General features: G+C 36.1%; 2 protein-coding genes across 5 annotated transcripts in view; one reads left to right on the plus strand and one right to left on the minus strand.

The window, feature by feature from the left end:
- Nucleotides 1–7172, plus strand: part of Dlat (dihydrolipoamide S-acetyltransferase) — a 35365-nt gene extending 28193 nt beyond the window's left edge. Inside the window, exons 12-14 of the mRNA XM_047517498.1 lie at nt 5162–5324; nt 5840–5976; nt 6953–7172. Of these exons, the coding sequence (XP_047373454.1) occupies nt 5162–5324; nt 5840–5976; nt 6953–7082 (430 nt within the window). The 3' untranslated portion in view covers nt 7083–7172. The remainder of the gene's footprint in view (nt 1–5161; nt 5325–5839; nt 5977–6952) is intronic.
- Pih1d2 (PIH1 domain containing 2) overlaps nt 1–17833 on the minus strand; it is a 29538-nt gene that overhangs the window by 11274 nt on the left and 431 nt on the right. For 2 of the 4 annotated variants that reach the window (XM_047517499.1, XM_047517503.1), the window contains exons 2-5: nt 16997–17207; nt 16265–16388; nt 15563–15799; nt 14769–15034 (exon numbers count right to left, since the gene is read on the minus strand). In XM_047517499.1, the coding sequence (XP_047373455.1) occupies nt 14769–15034; nt 15563–15799; nt 16265–16388; nt 16997–17179 (810 nt within the window). In that variant the 5' untranslated portion in view covers nt 17180–17207. Of the gene's footprint in view, nt 1–9798; nt 11391–14768; nt 15035–15562; nt 15800–16264; nt 16389–16996; nt 17208–17417; nt 17533–17833 lie in introns of those variants that run through there. The other 2 variants (XM_047517500.1, XM_047517502.1) reach the window with 2 other exon arrangements.

Consider the following 17833-nt stretch of genomic DNA (forward strand, 5'->3'; position numbering starts at 1 on the left):
TTTATCATAAATACTATTTTTAATGATGACTTAAGATGGGGGACTAGTTTTCTGTGTTCTCGTCATGAATTTTCTCAAATTCCCCAAGATAACTCAAACCATTTCTCAATCTATCAAACATACTGGATAATTTATTGATTCTAACTTTTTTCTTGGTCACTCCCGTTAGAGAACATCTGCTTAATATTCCTTATAACCATATTAGTCTCCTAGTGCTACTGTTAAAATTACCACAAAATGATGCCTCAGAACTGAAATTTAGGACTTGGGGTTTAGCACAATGGTAGAATGCTTGCCTAGCATGCACACGACCCTGGATTTGATCCCCCGTACCAGCAAAACAAACAAACATCATAAATTTATTCTCTCACAGTTCTGGAGGCCAGGAGTCCAAATTCAGGGTATTGACAGGGCTGTACCCCATCAAAAGACTACAGGAGCATTTTTCCTTGACTTTTCCAGTTCCGAAAGCTAAAGGCATTTCTTAGTTTGTGGTTGCATAACTTCAATTTCTACTTCTATCTTTACATGGTCTTTTTCTGTGTGTGCTCCCTTTTCTTAAACAGACACTTGTATTTAGAACCATCCAGATAGTCCAGGATGATCTTACCTCAGGAAGTTAAATATACCTCCAAAGGTGTTTTTCCAACTAAGTCTGCACTGATAAATTCTGGGGATTAGGATATAGACATATCTTTTGGAGGGCTACCATTCAACCCACTAAACAAACTTTAAATCTGTCTTCCTGTTTTCAGTACTGTCTGTACCACCAAGTCATGGATGGCTTTCTGGTGCCCAAGCAGAAGTGGTTGTATCTTCTGGCATTCAGAGCCATCCATAATTCAGTCAAGGTTTGCTTTCTGGTCCTCTGTAAAACCTTCTTGTGCCAGTTTGAGTTAGCCACTATTAATGAATATGCCATGAACTTTCCTCTTCTTAGAATGTTATTTGGGCTTTCCCTTTCTTTGAATTTAGATTGATGCTAACATTTAGTGAGTACTTAAGCAATTTATATTCATTATTTAAGTCTCATGAGAATATTGAGAAGTAGGTACCATTATTGCCTCCACTGCATATAAGGAAATCGAGGCACAGAGAAATAATCTGCCAAATTTCTAGAGAAAGGTGAACCAGTCAAGATTTGAATCCCAGCTATATTACTTAGTTTTCTGTCACTGTGACAAAATATCTGAGATAAACAACTTCTGGGAAGTGTTTATTTTGGCTCATGGTTTTATAGGTTTCAATCCATGGTCCTTTGGGCCTGTGGTGGCACATAGTAGAGGCAGCCTATTCATTTAATGACTGCTGGGAAGCAAAGAGAAAGACTTGGAGGTGCCCGACCTAATATCCCCCCCCTTCAGGGGCACACCCCAGTGACCTCACTTCCTTCTACTAGGCCCTACCTCTTAAAGGTTCTACCTTCTCCCAATAGCACTGTGGGCGGGGACCAAACCTTTAACACAGGAATCTTTGTGGGACATTTCAGATCCAAACTATAGCAACAACTCTCTGAACCAAGACTAAAGTCTGATCTTGAACCACAGCATTATACTGCTTTATCCTGTTTAAAGCATACCTGTCTTTAAAGCCTAGTTCAAGTTCCCCTTCTTTGAGTACCAAGGCAAAATTAAGCTCTGTGAATATCCCTCTGAATATTGTATATATTACTCACTTGCATTCATGCAACAAGCATCTATCTGTTAAGCACTGATTTTTGTTTTTTAATTTTAAGTAGTCTGAAGGCAAGTATAGTTTCTTATATTCTGTTCAGTCCCTTCTACCTGGAATATAGGCAATTTTTAAAACAGCTTTAATTTACAATAATTTATGTACCATAAAATCCAACAGCTAGACATTTCTTGATTTTTGTAAATTTACGGAGTTATACAGTCTACAGTGTTCTTATTTTAGAAATCTTCATCAGTTCCACAAAGATCACTCATGCCCACTTGTAGTGAATTCCTGCTCCTATCCTAAGTCTTCTCAGCAATCTGTTCTGCTGTCTCTATATATTTATCTTTTCTAGACTTTACAGAAATGGAATCATAAAGTGGGAATTCTTTTGTATCTGGTTTCTTTCACTTAATTTTAAGATTCCTCATGTCTTGACATGCATCAGTTTCTTTTTTTTCTATTGCTAAATAGTATTCATTTGTATCAGTGTACCATATTTTGTTTATGCATTCATCAGTTGATGGACATTTGGTCTCGACTTTTTAGCTATTATCAATAATGAACACTTGCATACAATATTTTGTGTGGATATAGGTTTTCATTTTTTTGGGTTACATTCTTAGGAACAGAATCACTGAGTCATTGGGTAAATTGTTTAATTTTTAAAGAAATTTCCATACTACTTTTAAAAGTGGTTGCACCATTTTACCTTCCCACTCACAGTGGAACATTATGTGTCTGTTTGAAATATCCATTCTAATTGATGTGAAGTGAGTGCCATCTACTTTTAAGACTACATAAAGAAAATACTGTAAGAAAGGATCAAGGTTACAGGGCAAGTTCTATGAATTGTTTATTTTTTATTTTTAAATTATTTGTTCTTTTTAGTTGAATTGTTTATTAATTCTCACCAAACACCCTTCATTTATTTGTTTATACAGCCTTTCAACAAATACTTACTGAATATGTACTGTTTGCTGGATTCAGTGATAAACAAGTTAGGGAACACCATCCCTATTTCAGGAAGAAGGCTATTAAACAAGTAACATTGTAATGACAATAATTTTAAATATTTTTAATTGGCATATAGTTGTATATATTTATAGGGTTGCGTGTGACATTTTAGAATATGTATACAATGTGTAATGATCAGATCAGGTTAAATGGCATATCTGTCACCTGAGACAATTATCATTTTTTTTTTTTACTTATGAACAATTCAAAATTCTCTCTGCTACCTCTTTTTTTTTGGCTGGGGAAGGGGTGTGTCAGTATCAGGGATTGAACCAGGGGTGCTTTACCACTGAGCTGCATCCCAAGCCTTTTTATTTTGAGACAGGGTCTTGCTTGCTAAGTTACCTGACTGGCCTCACCTACTCGGTAGATGGGATCACAGGCATGTACCACCATGCCTGGCTCTACTAGCTATTTTGAAATATTCAATTAATTCTTATAACAATGGGATAATTTAATCAAGAAAGCAGTATTTGCTATGTGATACCTTGACTAGAGCCTGGTAACTGATAAAGACCATAATATTACTGTGTTTACCTGTGACAAAAGCCTGTTTCTAGCCAGCTTAGACAAATTGGAGGATTTGGTACCTGTGATCTTCTAGAACTTGTCCTAGGAAAGGTTGGAATGACTGGAGTTCTTTCTTTAGAGCAGAGTCATACCTTCATGTGAAATTTTGACTTTTTTCTCCATTGCAGAACACTTAGGCAGGAGACCTTAAAGACCCCACAGGGACTGTAGGTACAGTTCAGAAGTTTGTGTACTTGGGTGGGGGAAAAAGTCACTTTTTTTTTTAAACCTCTCTTATATTTAGCATTTCTTCCTTTTATAAATGTAGAGAATATATCAAATAAATGTCATAGTACTTGTGGCTAATAACCAATAAAATTATTTTCATATCACATTATAATTATTGCATCTATTTAAAATATTGTTTTGCTTATATCTACTTCAAAATGATAGCCACTAATTTTTGGTTTCATTTAGTAATCAAACCTGCAGGTACTGTAACAGTGAACTTCCAGGCAACAGCAGGCAGCTGGTGCTCCACTGGCGGTCAGTGATCAGTTTGCTGACTGTTGTCGGAAGATCAGGAGGTGAACCTCGTGCATTGGGTGATGGATAGGTGTAAGGCAGGTGAGGGACAGGTGAGAGGCGGGCAAATGGCGGATGATAGGCGCCTGACAGTGAGCAATCTGCACTCAAAAAACGGGTCTATATGCTGGCAGATTGCAGGTGATCACAGCAGACAAATGGGGTAAACAGCAGGGGATTGATAAGCGGCAAAAACTGCCTTACCAAGAAAGAGATATCCTCTGCTTGAAACCAGAGTTACAGAGCGACAAGGAACGCAGTCTCCCTCTAGTCCACCATCTTGGATCTCATTCTAGCCCTAGTTTTTTTTTAATTTGAGTATTTTGTTTTTGATATTAAAAATATTCCAAAATGACAGCTGGGGATGTAGCTTCTGGGTTAATCTGAGTTTAAACCCAGATGTGTAGGTGCCTCTGGTGATTTACTCTGGAAAAGATGGGATGGGAATCCTAATTTTATGTTCTGAGATAGCACCACCTCTGTGTACTGAGTACCGTTACCCTCTAATGCAGTTTTTTTCTTCCACTTTTCATCTGCTTAAGTTCTGCCTGCAGGGACTCAACTCCATCCTGTGCACCTCCACTTAGTCTTGGAGTTCAGATTAGTTAATTCTTACTGAATGTTGTGTTTTTTGTTTTTTGTTTTTTGCTAGCTACACTGTTTTGGTTAAGAATGGTGGAGGAAGTGTAGACTGGTATGACTCCAACCTACTGACAAATTTTTCATTTTTTTTTTCTTTGTTTCTCATACTCATTTTTTAAAAATATATTTTTAGTTGTCAGTGGACCTTTCTTTTTATTCATTTATTTATATGTGGTGCTGAGAATTGAACCCAGTGCCTCACACGTGCTAGACAAGTACTGTACCACTGACCCACAACCCCAGCCCTCTCCTATTCATTTTTAAAAAGTATAAGTAAAGAGGGGGCACAACAAAATGTATAAACTAGGACAGATATCTCTGAATAGAAGCACAAACTGGCTCTAAAATTTTTCAAATATTTATACTCCTTCTTAACTGGGCACTTATTTTTTTGTGGTGCTGAGGATTATATCCAAGGGCATTGCGTGCTAGACAAGTGCTCTCTCACTGAACTAAATCCCCAGTCTTTAGGCTCTTAAAAATCATCAGTGTTAGCTGGGGGCAGGGGTGCACACCTGTAATCCCAGCAACTCAGGAGGCTGAGGCAGGAGTTCAAAGCCAGCCTCAGAAGCTTAGCAAGGCCCTTAGCAGCTCAGTGAGACACCGTCTTTAAATAAAATATAAAAAAGAGCTGTGGCTCAGTGGTTAAGCACTCCTGGGTTCAATTCCCAGTACAAAAAGAAAAAGAAAAAAAAATCAGTGTTGATTATATTTCTTTTTTCTTTTTAAACAGAAATCATGTTGTCGATGTCAGTGTTGCCGTCAGCACTCCTGCAGGACTCATCACACCTATTGTGTTTAATGCACATATAAAAGGACTGGAAACCATTGCTAATGATGTTGTTTCTTTAGCAACTAAAGCAAGAGAGGGTAAACTACAACCGCAAGAATTCCAGGTAATTTATTATGTACTGACTTTTAAGGCTTATGTTATTTTTAAGGTCAGCCTGATGCTTGTTTTATTTTCCACTATTTGATTCTGCCACATATTCTTTTTTTTGTTGGTACTGGGAATTAAACCCTGGGGCACTTAACCACTGAGCCACATCCCCAGCCCTTTTTGTATTTTATTTAGAGACAGGGTCTTGCTGAGTTGCTTAGGACCTTGCCAAGTTGCTGACGCTGACTTTGAGCTCGAGATCCTCCTGCCTCAGCTTCCCAAGCTGCTGGGATTACAGGCATGTGCCACCGCACCCAGCTGATCCCACTTCATACTCTCCACTTATACTAGGTTCTGAAAATAAAGAAAAACTGAATCATATGTCAAATAATGAAAATAAGACATTTTCCAAGTAGTGTGCAGAAGCCAGCAAAAATTGTCTTAAGACCTTTTCATAGAATATTTGTAATTTTTTCTGATTTACACTGGCAGGCAATTAATATGATCTATTTTTCATCTTTTTTCCTTTAGGGTGGCACTTTTACAATCTCCAATTTAGGAATGTTTGGAATTAAGAATTTCTCTGCTATTATTAACCCACCTCAGGCATGTATTTTGGCAATTGGTGCTTCAGAGGATAAGCTGGTTCCAGCAGATAATGAAAAAGGGTAAGTGCCAAATTGGAGAGGGAACCATAAGGCTACTTTCATTACATTATACATCTGTTTTTGAGTTTGGTTTTATAGACAGTTACTGGCATGGTGTATTGGAGCTTTAGTAGAGTCAGATGCAAATATAGGATGATATTCCTCAGAGCAGCAACTTTTATTTTACTAAATGCAGTAATCCTATTTAAAACAAGATCCTGCTGGGTGGGTGCTTAGTGCCTACCTGTAATCCCAGTGGCTAAGGAGGCTGAAGCAGGAGGGAGGCTGAAGCAGGAGGTTCACGAGTTCAAAGCCAGCCTCAGCAAAAGTGAGGCACTAAGCATCTCAGTGAGACCTTATCTCTAAATAAATTACAGGGGGCTGGGGAGATAGCTCAGTTGGTAGAGTGCTCGTCTTGCAAGCACAAGGCCCTGGGTTCAATCCCCAGTACTGCAAAAAAATAAAAAATAAAAAATAAATAAATAAATACAAAATAGGACTGGGGATGTGGATCAGTGATTGAGTACCCCTGAGTTCAAACCCCAGTACCTCCCCAAAATTAAATTAAAAAATAAAAAAGTTAAAATGGGGTTCTGTTGATGGGAAGAATCAACAGAGATTTACTCTAGGTGAGAGTTCACAGAAGAGTCACATAGTAAGTATGTTACGATTTCTGAGCCATTTGGATTTTGTTGCAAATATCTTACTCTTGTAGTATGAAAGGAGACATAAATAATACATGAAATAATTTTTAAAAAACCCACAACCCTCTGTATAAAAACAGGCAGAGGACAGGATATAGCTCATGCAGTATAATTTGTTCCCAGGTGTCTCTCTGGTCTGTTTCTTCAAGCTGTTCATATGAACTATAGATATAGAGGACATGAAGAGTAGGTGGAAAATAGTATTACTTGAGTGGGATTATGGGGTAGGTGGTTGCTGGCTAAAATTCATTTATTGCTTTCAGAATAATTAATAATATTTTTACTTTTTCTAGATTTGATGTGGCTAGCATGATGTCTGTTACACTCAGCTGTGATCATCGAGTTGTGGATGGAGCAGTTGGAGCCCAGTGGCTTGCTGAGTTTAGAAAGTACCTTGAGAAACCTATCACCATGTTGTTATAATTAACCCAAGAATTTCTATATTCTCCCAGGTCACATTGGTTCATTCTTATCAAGATATTTATGTTATTAAACAGGTGGTTGTTTTAAAGTTAACCAGTTATTTTTGAGTCTGTCTAGATAAGTTATTTGTAATGGGCATTACTGAATTTTTTAAAATGCCAGTTATATGCAAATATTGTACATATTTGGTAATTAAACACCAGATTGTAAGCTGTGTATTCATGGGGCATGTAGCCTAGCCTGAGGATAAGTATTTCCATTAGGAGATATACAATAGGCAGAAATGTGGTTCCCTAGAGATAGGTATATAAAGGTTACCTGGGTAAGACCTTAAAGTTTTAAATTTGACTAAAATTGCTTAGATGTGAGGGAAAGAGAAGTCAGGAAAATTCTTTCAGGAGAAAGGTTTGAACTGAATCAAGCTTTATTTTGGAATTCAACCCTGGTTTGAATTTTCTGTTACATGAACTTGGTTTTGGTTTATCATTCACAGGAGGGGCATAGAACTTCAGGGAAAATAACTGAAACTGTAAAAGTCCACTTTTTTTTTTACACCTCTTCACCCAGTTGTTCTTTTCTATGAATCTCTAAATGAAATGATTTTTCCCCCTCTTAATGATAAAGATATGAACAGTTTCTTGGTATAAATGAGAATTTATGTGGGTATTTATTTAAACAAGTTAAATGTGTAATTCCGAAAGTAGAATTCTGTAGTTACTTCCAAATAATCTTTTATTTGGGATGTGCTTATAGAACATACTTATAGAATTTAGTAGACATTAAGAAGTTGTGGAGGTAGAATTTTCTAAGATTGAGAGTTGATTACAAATGAACTTAGTTGTCAAAATTTACTCAAATAACTGGAAAACTATGAAATAACTATGGAATATATATGGACTAAGTGTACATATGTAAAATATGGTAACTGAAGTTGGATATGTGCCAAACTCCATTTATCTTCAAGTCCTGTCTGAAAAGAAAAGGGATACACTGGTGAATTTTTAGAATGCTAAAAAATAATGCCCAAGCCAGGCATGGTGCCACCCTTGTTGTCCCGGCTACTCAGGAGGCTGGAGGATCTTTTGAGCCCAGGAGTTTGGGGCCAACCTGGCCAATGTACTGAGACCCTGTCTCAAAAAAGAAATACAAATGATGTCCAAAACAAAATGGTAATTTCTGTTTTCATAAAGTAAAAAAGAGTTAAAGATATATGAAAAAGTTTTTTCTACCTTCGCATTGTCTCATGTAAAATAAGATAGCCTAAAATCCTGTTTGAGAGAAAAAATTAATTATGGCTATCTTATCAGCCTAAATACTTTTTTTCCATTTTATTATACTTTGCCTTTCTCTTGGAGGGAAAGAGGACATGATATCCAGGACAATAAAAATGAATTGGGAACTTTATCACAGTTCCAGACTTTCTATTGAATTGACACGTTTTAATAAATGTTTGGAATTATTTATGACTACATAAAATAAACGGAGCAGTGCTTCCTTATATATGTAATATGTGCAGCTATCCCCTGAAATTTGCTCTAAGTGTTTCAGTGTTGAATCTATTTCTGAATGTTCATTTATTACATGGTGCACAAGTGACACTCTATATATTCCTCAAACATTCACCTTGCTATATTATTATGAAAATAATTCAATAATTCATTATTCTGATTTTTCACAGTATTTAGTAATTTCAGGTTGAAGATTATGCAAAAAGAACAAGTTTATCATAAGGGACCATAATTAGTATGAGCCAAATCTGGTTCAAACAAGAAATTTGAAAGATAATTTATTCTTTGCTAATGCTCATGGCTCTGTTGTTCCCTTAAAAGAAAAATAAAAAGTTGTTGCCATATAATAAAAATTTGTTCTGAGTTAAAAATTAATCTCAACTATGACATAAATCTGGACTCAGTATATTTCTCTTGCCAGAACTGAAAGAAGAAAGTTAGAAAAAGTGGTTTTTGGTTTAAATTAGATTGTTTAAATTAGATTGTTTAAAATTAAACTTAGTTTTCAGTGTGCTGGTCTAATTTTTCATCAGTTGGGAATTTTTAAAAAATGATTTAAGATTCAATGTCAGCTATATACATATAAGCTCTCAATACAGATAAATTGGTAAAGTAAGGACTGAGTTTAGGAGGATATAATCCAACTCTTTAAGAAGTTACTGAAGCTGCCTATGTTCAGACATGGAACTTATTACCAAATGGAAAGACAGTGAGATATGGCTCTATTTGATAATTTAGTCTCAATTCTGAAGTATGCAAGTGTAAGCTTATGCTATCCTGTGTGAGAGATGATAGGAATATTTTGCAAAGGAAAGTCATCACGTATTAATGCATATGTTGGAATATATGGGGAAATCATAATCACTACTGATAAGGGACCTAAAACCAAATCTGTAGAAAATTTTGGTCTCTAAATTTCTAATTTTGAGATGAAATAGAAGAAATCTTTTTTGTTCTTTTTAGTTAAATGTGACAGTAGAATATATTTTGACTGACATACATGGAGTATAACTTCCCATTCTTGTGGTTATACATGATATGGAATTATACTGGTCATGTATTCATTCATATATGAACATAGGGAAGTTATGTCCAATTCATTCTACTGTCTTTCCTATTCCAGTCACCCCCTTCCCTTCATTCCCTTTTGTCAAATCCAATAAACTTCTATTCTTCCCTCCTACCCCCTTTATTGTATGTTAGCATCCACATATCGCAGAACATTTGGCCTTTGGTTTTTTTTGGGATTGGCTTATTTCACTTAGCTATAATTTCATTCTAGAAGAAATCTTAATAAGGTTCAAATTTAAATCAGTCTACATTTTATTATTAATGCCCCTTCTGGGAACACAGTGCTTTTTATAGGAAGGAGGAGGCAAATGTGTTTTTCTTAATATTAAATCCATTAAGATATAAGTGATATTTTAGAAAATACCACGAACGTAAATTTAACATTGTTATTGAATATATTAGATGTTGATATGCATTTTATTAATGAATACACAGATACAGTAATGCCACAAGCACCTATGTACTCAGTGCAAAAGGAGAGATTCAGTCAGTCCTGTGTGGTTAGGAGGATTTTCTAGAAAATATATTTTGGCTGTGTTTCTGTAGAAGAAAAGATATGGTGAAGGCATTCCAATTGTTTTGATAGTTTAATAGGTTTGTTAATTTTAGGGTATCATGACACTCAAACTTTTCAGAGATAAATTTTTATATTGCTAATTGAATTCAAATCCAGGCCAGGTTTAAGAAAATTATATTTGCTTAACATCACACATAAATAATTTCTATTATTCATACAACATTAGTTTCTAAAGTTAAAAGTTTTTAAAATTTATAGGCTTTGTAAGCCTTATGCTAAAATATACACTAATAATTAATAATTACTCATTTTATCTAGAAAAGATTAAGGGATGTTTAAAATTTGATATGCATATTGCTAAATTAGTAGTATCTGACGAATGGAAGTTGAAAATATATTACTTCATTTCTATAGGACAAAGGTACTTTTCCTAAAATCAACTTTTTCCCTCAAATTAGAGATGGATCTGTTTTGCTTATGATGTGCAATAACATCATTACTGCATCACTGTATCCATCCATGGACAAGTCCATATTTGATGTTAAAGGAACTGACTGGATGGCATGAACACCTGGCAGAGCTATTTAATTGAAGCACATAAGTTCATAGATAGATTTGAGTATTATTATATTTGGCCCTGTATCTTTATTGCTGAAGCAAACTTAACTACAGCCTATCTTGGTATTAAAAACCTTTGCATAGTCTGGTAGTTTTTCCTTATGTAAAACTTTACTAGAGATTTCAAAAGATTTTTCAAACGGTAAGCCAAGAGTCCTATATGTTACTTGGAGACAATGAAAATTTTCCCAAGTAATAGTTAAGTTATTGAAGTCAACACAATTATTTTTAAAGTAAGTACCTCAAGGCTTTACTGTTTTTAATAGTTCTGGGTTGATGACAAGTTTATTTGAGAAGAAAAAGTGAGTTAAAAATAGATAAAACAACTGAAGGGAAAATGTCATTCCATCAAAGGGACCTCTTAGAAAATATGTAATTAATTTTTAAGATAAACCACTACCTCTTTACCTGTAATTCACATGACCTGTAGCACTAAAATCCCAAAACAGTGCTGCTGTTTTAAACCAGTGGCATCATGATCATTAATGTAGATTTCTCTTTGATAAATTTTGCAGTAGTCATTTCAGTATTAACAGATTCTGGAAGATTCAGATGCAATCTATACTTCTCAGAGACCTCAATCAGTAAATCATCCTAAGAATGATAAATTGAGAGATTATTAAAAGATAAAAATAGAAAAATATTTCCCCGTTAAAGTTTATGCTGTTGGATTAACTGTTCCCAGTTATTCACTTCCACAAGAAGAGAATCTCACTTTATTACCATGTAACTTACAATGAGCAATAAAATTACTGGTGTAAATTTCTTGACATTTTGAGATGGTTTTTGCTGCTCCATTTGTCAAATGTTAACTGATAAGAGTATGAGAAGTAGGGTATTGCCATCCTAAATTATGTGGTATTATTTTAAGGGTCAACCAGCAAATAGCAAGGAAACTTACTTGGACCTAAAAGATGTTTCATAGTGATAAAGCCCTTAGTGAATCTATCATGATCATTTGGAAGACAAATAATATACCTAGTGAATTGGTGGCTTTAGATGAAGAAGGGGGAAGTAGAATGCTAGCATGTTAGGTTCCTTGAGAAGGTTTCTTTAGTCCCTCGCTCCCCAGTCCATTGTTTTTCATGACCTTCAGCTCCATCAATTGGGAGGTTTTTTGCTCTTGAAATATCCAGCTTGGCCACATTTTATTTTATTTATTTATTTTTTTTGCGGTGCTGGGGATTGAACCCAGGGCTTCGAGCATGCAAGGTAAGCACTCTTACCAACTAAGCTATATCCCCAGCCTTTGGCCACATTTTAAAAGAATATTTTAGAATATGCCATTCTTATTTTTTGGCGGTGGGGTGGGAGAGGGTACTGAGGATTGAATTCAGGGGCACTCAACCACATCCCCGGCCTTATTTTGTATTTGACTTAGAGAAGGGGTTTCACTGAGTTGCTTAGTGCCTCACTTTTGCTGAGGCTGGTTTTGAACTCTTGATCCTCCTGCCTAGCTTCCCAAGCCGCTGGGATCACAGGCGTGCCACACTGCGCCCACCAAGAATACAGCATTCTCATGCTGTGTATTTCACAAGATATTACAAGAAAGATGAGTTTAGAAAATAACTGTTCAGTTTGCAAGTAGAATTGAAAGGGAATAGATAGATGCCCCAAATTTCTAATAATTGAAGACTTTATTTTCAACCAATAAAGGTTAAAATTGAGAATTTTTTTTTTAAATGAACAAAGCCTGATTTAGGCAATCTAGAGAGACTAAATCACGGGTCTTTATGCCTGCTGTTAAAACCTCTGAGTGGATTATGGTAGACTTCAGTAAATCCTTGCATTTGGCTAAAATGATAGCAATAAAGTCTAGAGAGACAGGTTTTGAAATATGGGCATGTCTAAAGAATTGTGGGTATGCATTGAATGGAAGCAAAACAAAAACAACTTGAACTAAAAGGAACTGACTTCAAAAATTTAAACACCCTTTGGGCCTCTGACACTCCACAAGCAGGATTCAGGCTGAGAAAGCTGCTCAGCATGTAAGAGGGGCATAGTCTATAATATTTAAGATATGGCTAAGGTGGGTACTGGAGGAGGAAAAAACCTCCCCGTGGCTGGAGCTAAAGGTCATGAAACTGAAGAGCTAGGTAATCAGGGACCCTTCTTAAAGGACCTAAACAAGAATATCCTTCACTTTCCACACAAGGGGCCTTCACAGGGTTTGCCTACTAGGATTTCAGAATTGCTGTACACCAGGTAACACTAGGGAGTCTCATTTTTTCCATTTCTGAAGTTAGACTGTAAATTATGGCTGTCCTCTCTCCCTACCATATTATATGGTGGATGGGCTGGGGAAATAAATAACTTGTATGTCATTCAGGCTGTGATTAAAGAGCAACACAGATTACAATGGCAAAATCCTGTACTTTAAGAGTTTGGGAATAGAGGTGTTTTCCTTGAGCAAAGGAACAAATATCTAATCAGGAGGGTAGAGTGATAGACTATAGGAATGTTTTCAGTTATCTGCCTTTGTTTATTTGTTTTTGATACCAGGGATTGAATCCAGGAGTCACATCCAAGCCTTCATTTAAAAAAAAAATTTTTTTTAGTTGTCAATGGACCTTTATTTTATTTATTTATATGTGGTGTCAAGAATTGAACCCAGTGCCTCACACATGCTAGGCAAGCTCTCTTCCACTGAGCCACAACTCCAGCCCCTTAATTTTTATTTTTTATTTTGAGACAAGGTCTCACTAAATTGCTGAGGTTGGCTTTGAACTTGTGATCCTCTTGCCTTAGGCTCCCAAGCTGCTGGGATTACAGGTGCACCACCGTAACCCAGCTTAACTTTGTTCGCGGTTTTTTTGTAGTGCTGGGGGTTGAACTCAGGTCTTCACGCATGCTAGACTTTATCAATGAGCTATTCCCCTAGTCCTCAATTATCTGCTCTTTGTAAGGTAAGAGGATCATTCCTGCCACGGACTTCTGTGAGGATACATTACCCAGTCTTATTGATGAACGATTTGGCCTTGTGATGTATTTTGGCTAATTGAGTGCAATCAGAAGTGATCCATACTATGTCTGAGTGGAAGTTTTAGCCCCATATTTTTCCTCTGCCATGATAATGGCATATCTCATGGGAATTACTTCATTTGGATCTTGGAATGTGTAAGACTCATGGAGCAGAGTAGGTAAATCTGATAAATCTGAGCAAATGATAAGCCCCTGAAATTCTGAAGGGGAACTACTACAGCATAACAGTGAATGCTGACCCTATGAATCTAAAGGTTCTGCATCCATGGATTCAATTTATCTTGGATTGGAAATGCAGAATGCATTGGAAATTATGACTGCTTCTATAATTAAGCATGTATTAGGCTATTTTCTTCTCATTTCTGAAACAATACAGTTCAACTACTTGCTATAATTTGGATCTTAAGCGTCCCCCAAAGGTTCATATGGTGAAGGATTACTGCTCCCCAGGGAAGCAGCTAGTGGAGATAAGGTGGTGGAACCTTTAGAAGGTAGGGCCTAGTGGGTGGTCTTTACATCACTGGAGGAATGCCCCTGAAGTAGACTGTGAACCCTGGGCACTTCTTTCTCCCTTTCTCTACCTAGCCATAAGATGAGTGGTTTTGCTCTGTCATATGCTCCTGCCACAGTGTGCTACCTTGCCACAAGTCTGAAAATGGGATCAACTGATCATGGACTGGAACTTTTGAAAATGTGAACCATTTTTCTTTGGAAGTGGATTATTTTAGGAAATTGTTATAGTAACAAAGCTAACACCCAACTACTTACATAGCATTTCCATTGTATTAGGTTTATAAATAATCTAGGGATGATTGAAAGTATACAGGAAGGTGTGCATAGGGTACTCCCAAAGGTCACAAATTTTATATAAATATATAATTTTTATATAAGGGACTTGAGCATCTTTGAATTTAGGTAACTGCAGGAGTTCCTGGAAACAATTTCCCATGGATACCTAGGGACTACTACTATGTTACCTATTGAACTTACCTCAGAAACACTAAGATCACAGAGAGAAACTGAATTAATACCAGGTAATTCAACTTTCAATTCAATTTTCAGAGGTTTCTCATTATGATCCTTCACTATTTTTAATTCATAGACTGGTATCTTCATTTCCACCTGTATTTCAGTACTAGATATCTCTTCTATCAAACGTCCCGCTTTGCGTGAAACTTGGTCTTTGGGCAGTAACAGCTGAGGAAAGTGATCTGGATTGCTCACAGTACTGCTTCTTATCTGTCCAAGACTATGTTCTTTATGGAAAAAAAGGGGAGGAGAGATAAAAATTACAGAATGCTATAAGGTTGTGAGCTGCAAGATAATGTAGTATCAGCTGAGATGGCAGATAAAGCTGCAGTTTAATTAGTTTAGGAATATTAAGCCAAAAAAAATCTGGGGATGTAGCTCAGTGGTAGAAGTCTTGCCAAGCATGTGAGCTATGTTTGCTCCCAAGTGCATCCAAAAAAATTTGGTTGAAAAATTAGCAAGTCTTCATGGATACTCTCAACATTTCTAATATCTGATTTTTATATTTTTGTATCTAAGTTTTTCATCTTTGAAGACTTCTAGCCCACTAAACATACACAGGTTGCAAGAAAATCTTAAATCAAAAGTTTAGGTTTTGGTTTAGGGTTGTGGTTCAATGATAGAATTCTTGCCTACAGTATGTGAGGCACTGGGTTCAGTAAAAATAAATAAATAAACTAAAGGTATTGTGTCCACCTACAAATAAAAATATATTTTTTAAAAGTTTAGATTTTGATTTACATTCACCAACTTACCCTTTCTCATTCTCTCTGTGAATTCAGCCTGCATTCCCATTAGATTTTGTTTTGTTCTTTGAATGCTTCCTTTTATTCTAAATTTGGTAATATGGTAAGAGTGTGAGAGAGTGAATTGGAGTTGTTCTTCAACACATTTCATAGTCATCTTTATTAACTGATCTTTTTTCACTTGGTCCTTTTCTGCTGCCTGGAGAATATCAGGATTGTAGGCAACATCGATGACTGTGTAAGTATCTGTGTGTAATTAAGAGGGTATAAAGTGAAGGCAAGTTCTTTCTCATGATATTGTCAGGTTATATATTGAACCATATTCCTGATAAAGTCTGTGTTTTTCAGAGGCAATCATAATGGCACTATATACACAAAATTCCTTAAGGCATTGCTTAGCATCTTCATATGGGTTAAAAGTGGTTCATATTATTAGGAAATTTGAACAGTTAAATTTGCATGAAGCTACATTCATTTGTCATCAATTATATTACCACCAAATAAAATATTTTACTTGAAATGCTTCTATCAAGTAAACTTTGGTCCATGCTTATTTCCAATAAATTATTATTATTATTATTATTTTTATAGTGCTGGGGATTGAACCCCGGGTCTTGTATTGACAGGCAAGCACTCTATGAACTGAGCTATATCCCCAGCCCCTTCAGTAAAATTTTTAAAATGTGTTTTCTCTCCTTTAACTCCTTATACCTGATGTCTCGGAGATATCTTCTGGTCTGCCAACACTTAGAGGTACTGGATGAGTGATTGATTCGGGAGCAGGTATCCTTTTCCACTGACAAAGGTTGATAAAAAGCATTTTTTCTTTTGGTTTCTGGAAAGCAAATAATTTTGATGTCTCAAAACTTTAAAAATCTACTTTTCTTAAACTAGGTTTTGATAATATCCTCAAAGCAACTCATCACAGAGCTGGAGGAGGGAGAATTTTACACACTAAGTTATTCTATGTATTAAAACCATATTTGATAAATTATACTTGATTTCCCCAAAGCTATTGGCTTTTCAGCATGAATTGAGCTGCTGTTCTCTCCCAAAAACACTTGACAGAAGGGGGAATTTAAGCAGTTGATTTAGGTGTATTTGACTCTGTTTTACTTTATTATTTCTTAAATGAAATAATCTCTTTATTTGAATAAGATTCAACTTCATGATTCTGTATTAAATCACTACATCACTTTTCCTTCTAGAAGAAAAAAAGTGACTCATTTTGAGATTTCCAAAACATATCAGGTATTAATTTCCCATTCTTACTCCTTCAACCCAATCTTTCACACTGTTTCATTTTCTATTTAGAGAGGCAGTTTCCATCAAGTTTTCTTGTGTGAAAAAATAATAGCTAAAGGTAAGGTATTCATTCTCTGGTTATTCCAGGATCATTCATTCAAGACCTCCCCATTCCTAGCACTAACTCTACATACATACCAGGATCCTGGTCTGTATACAGAACTGTGGTTCTGGGCCAGCATAGAGCTGTTTTCCCTCATTCAGTTCTTGTTGAATAAAGTTTTTATAGCTCTCGGGGTTATTTTCAGCCAGATCATCTAGGAGGGTCCAGAACTGAGTAAGCTGGGTGAGTAGACGTTTTGAGGATGAGGATGTCTTCATGATTGATAGTAAAATAGGCCTCTGAAGCCTGTGGAAAGATATAAGTTAAAGAAAAAACTGTGTAACCATTGGCTTAGTTTTATTTAAAGGAGGGTGAACACATCAGGAATTATTTAAATCAAGTTAAGGTTAGCTAACCTTAACACCTGCATCAGTACCACTTTATCTTTTCCTTATTCTGTAATTATCTAACACCCCTTCCTCAATTCTCAAGTTGACCTCTCATATAAGGCCTTACCTCTACCTAAACCTTCACAAACCCTGAGGGAGCACAGCAGTCATCTTGTCTGGGTTTCCTGGGGATCCAGGTGTTTCCAACACCTGAATATGGGTTGACTGGTGCCTCCTCAGTCCTGAAATAGACAAGTTTGTGTACGGGTTGAGGGTCACATGAGACCTTCTTAATCCTCAGTGTAGTTTAGTAGTTAAGATCAAGGACTCTGGAGCCAGTATGCCTAGATTCTAATCTTATTTCTATCTCCTGCTAGCTGCGTGACCTTGAACAAGAAATGTTAATATGTGTCTCTGTTCTACTCGGAAGATAACAACTATCTCATACAATTATTATCAGGATTAAGTAATTAGCCTCAATATAGAAAAGCTGGAACACCTGGTAAACATTACATAAGAGTAATAATATTTCTCTCTCTTGAG

Source organism: Sciurus carolinensis, chromosome 11 (assembly GCF_902686445.1).
Source record: "Sciurus carolinensis chromosome 11, mSciCar1.2, whole genome shotgun sequence".
NCBI lineage: Eukaryota > Metazoa > Chordata > Mammalia > Rodentia > Sciuridae > Sciurus > Sciurus carolinensis.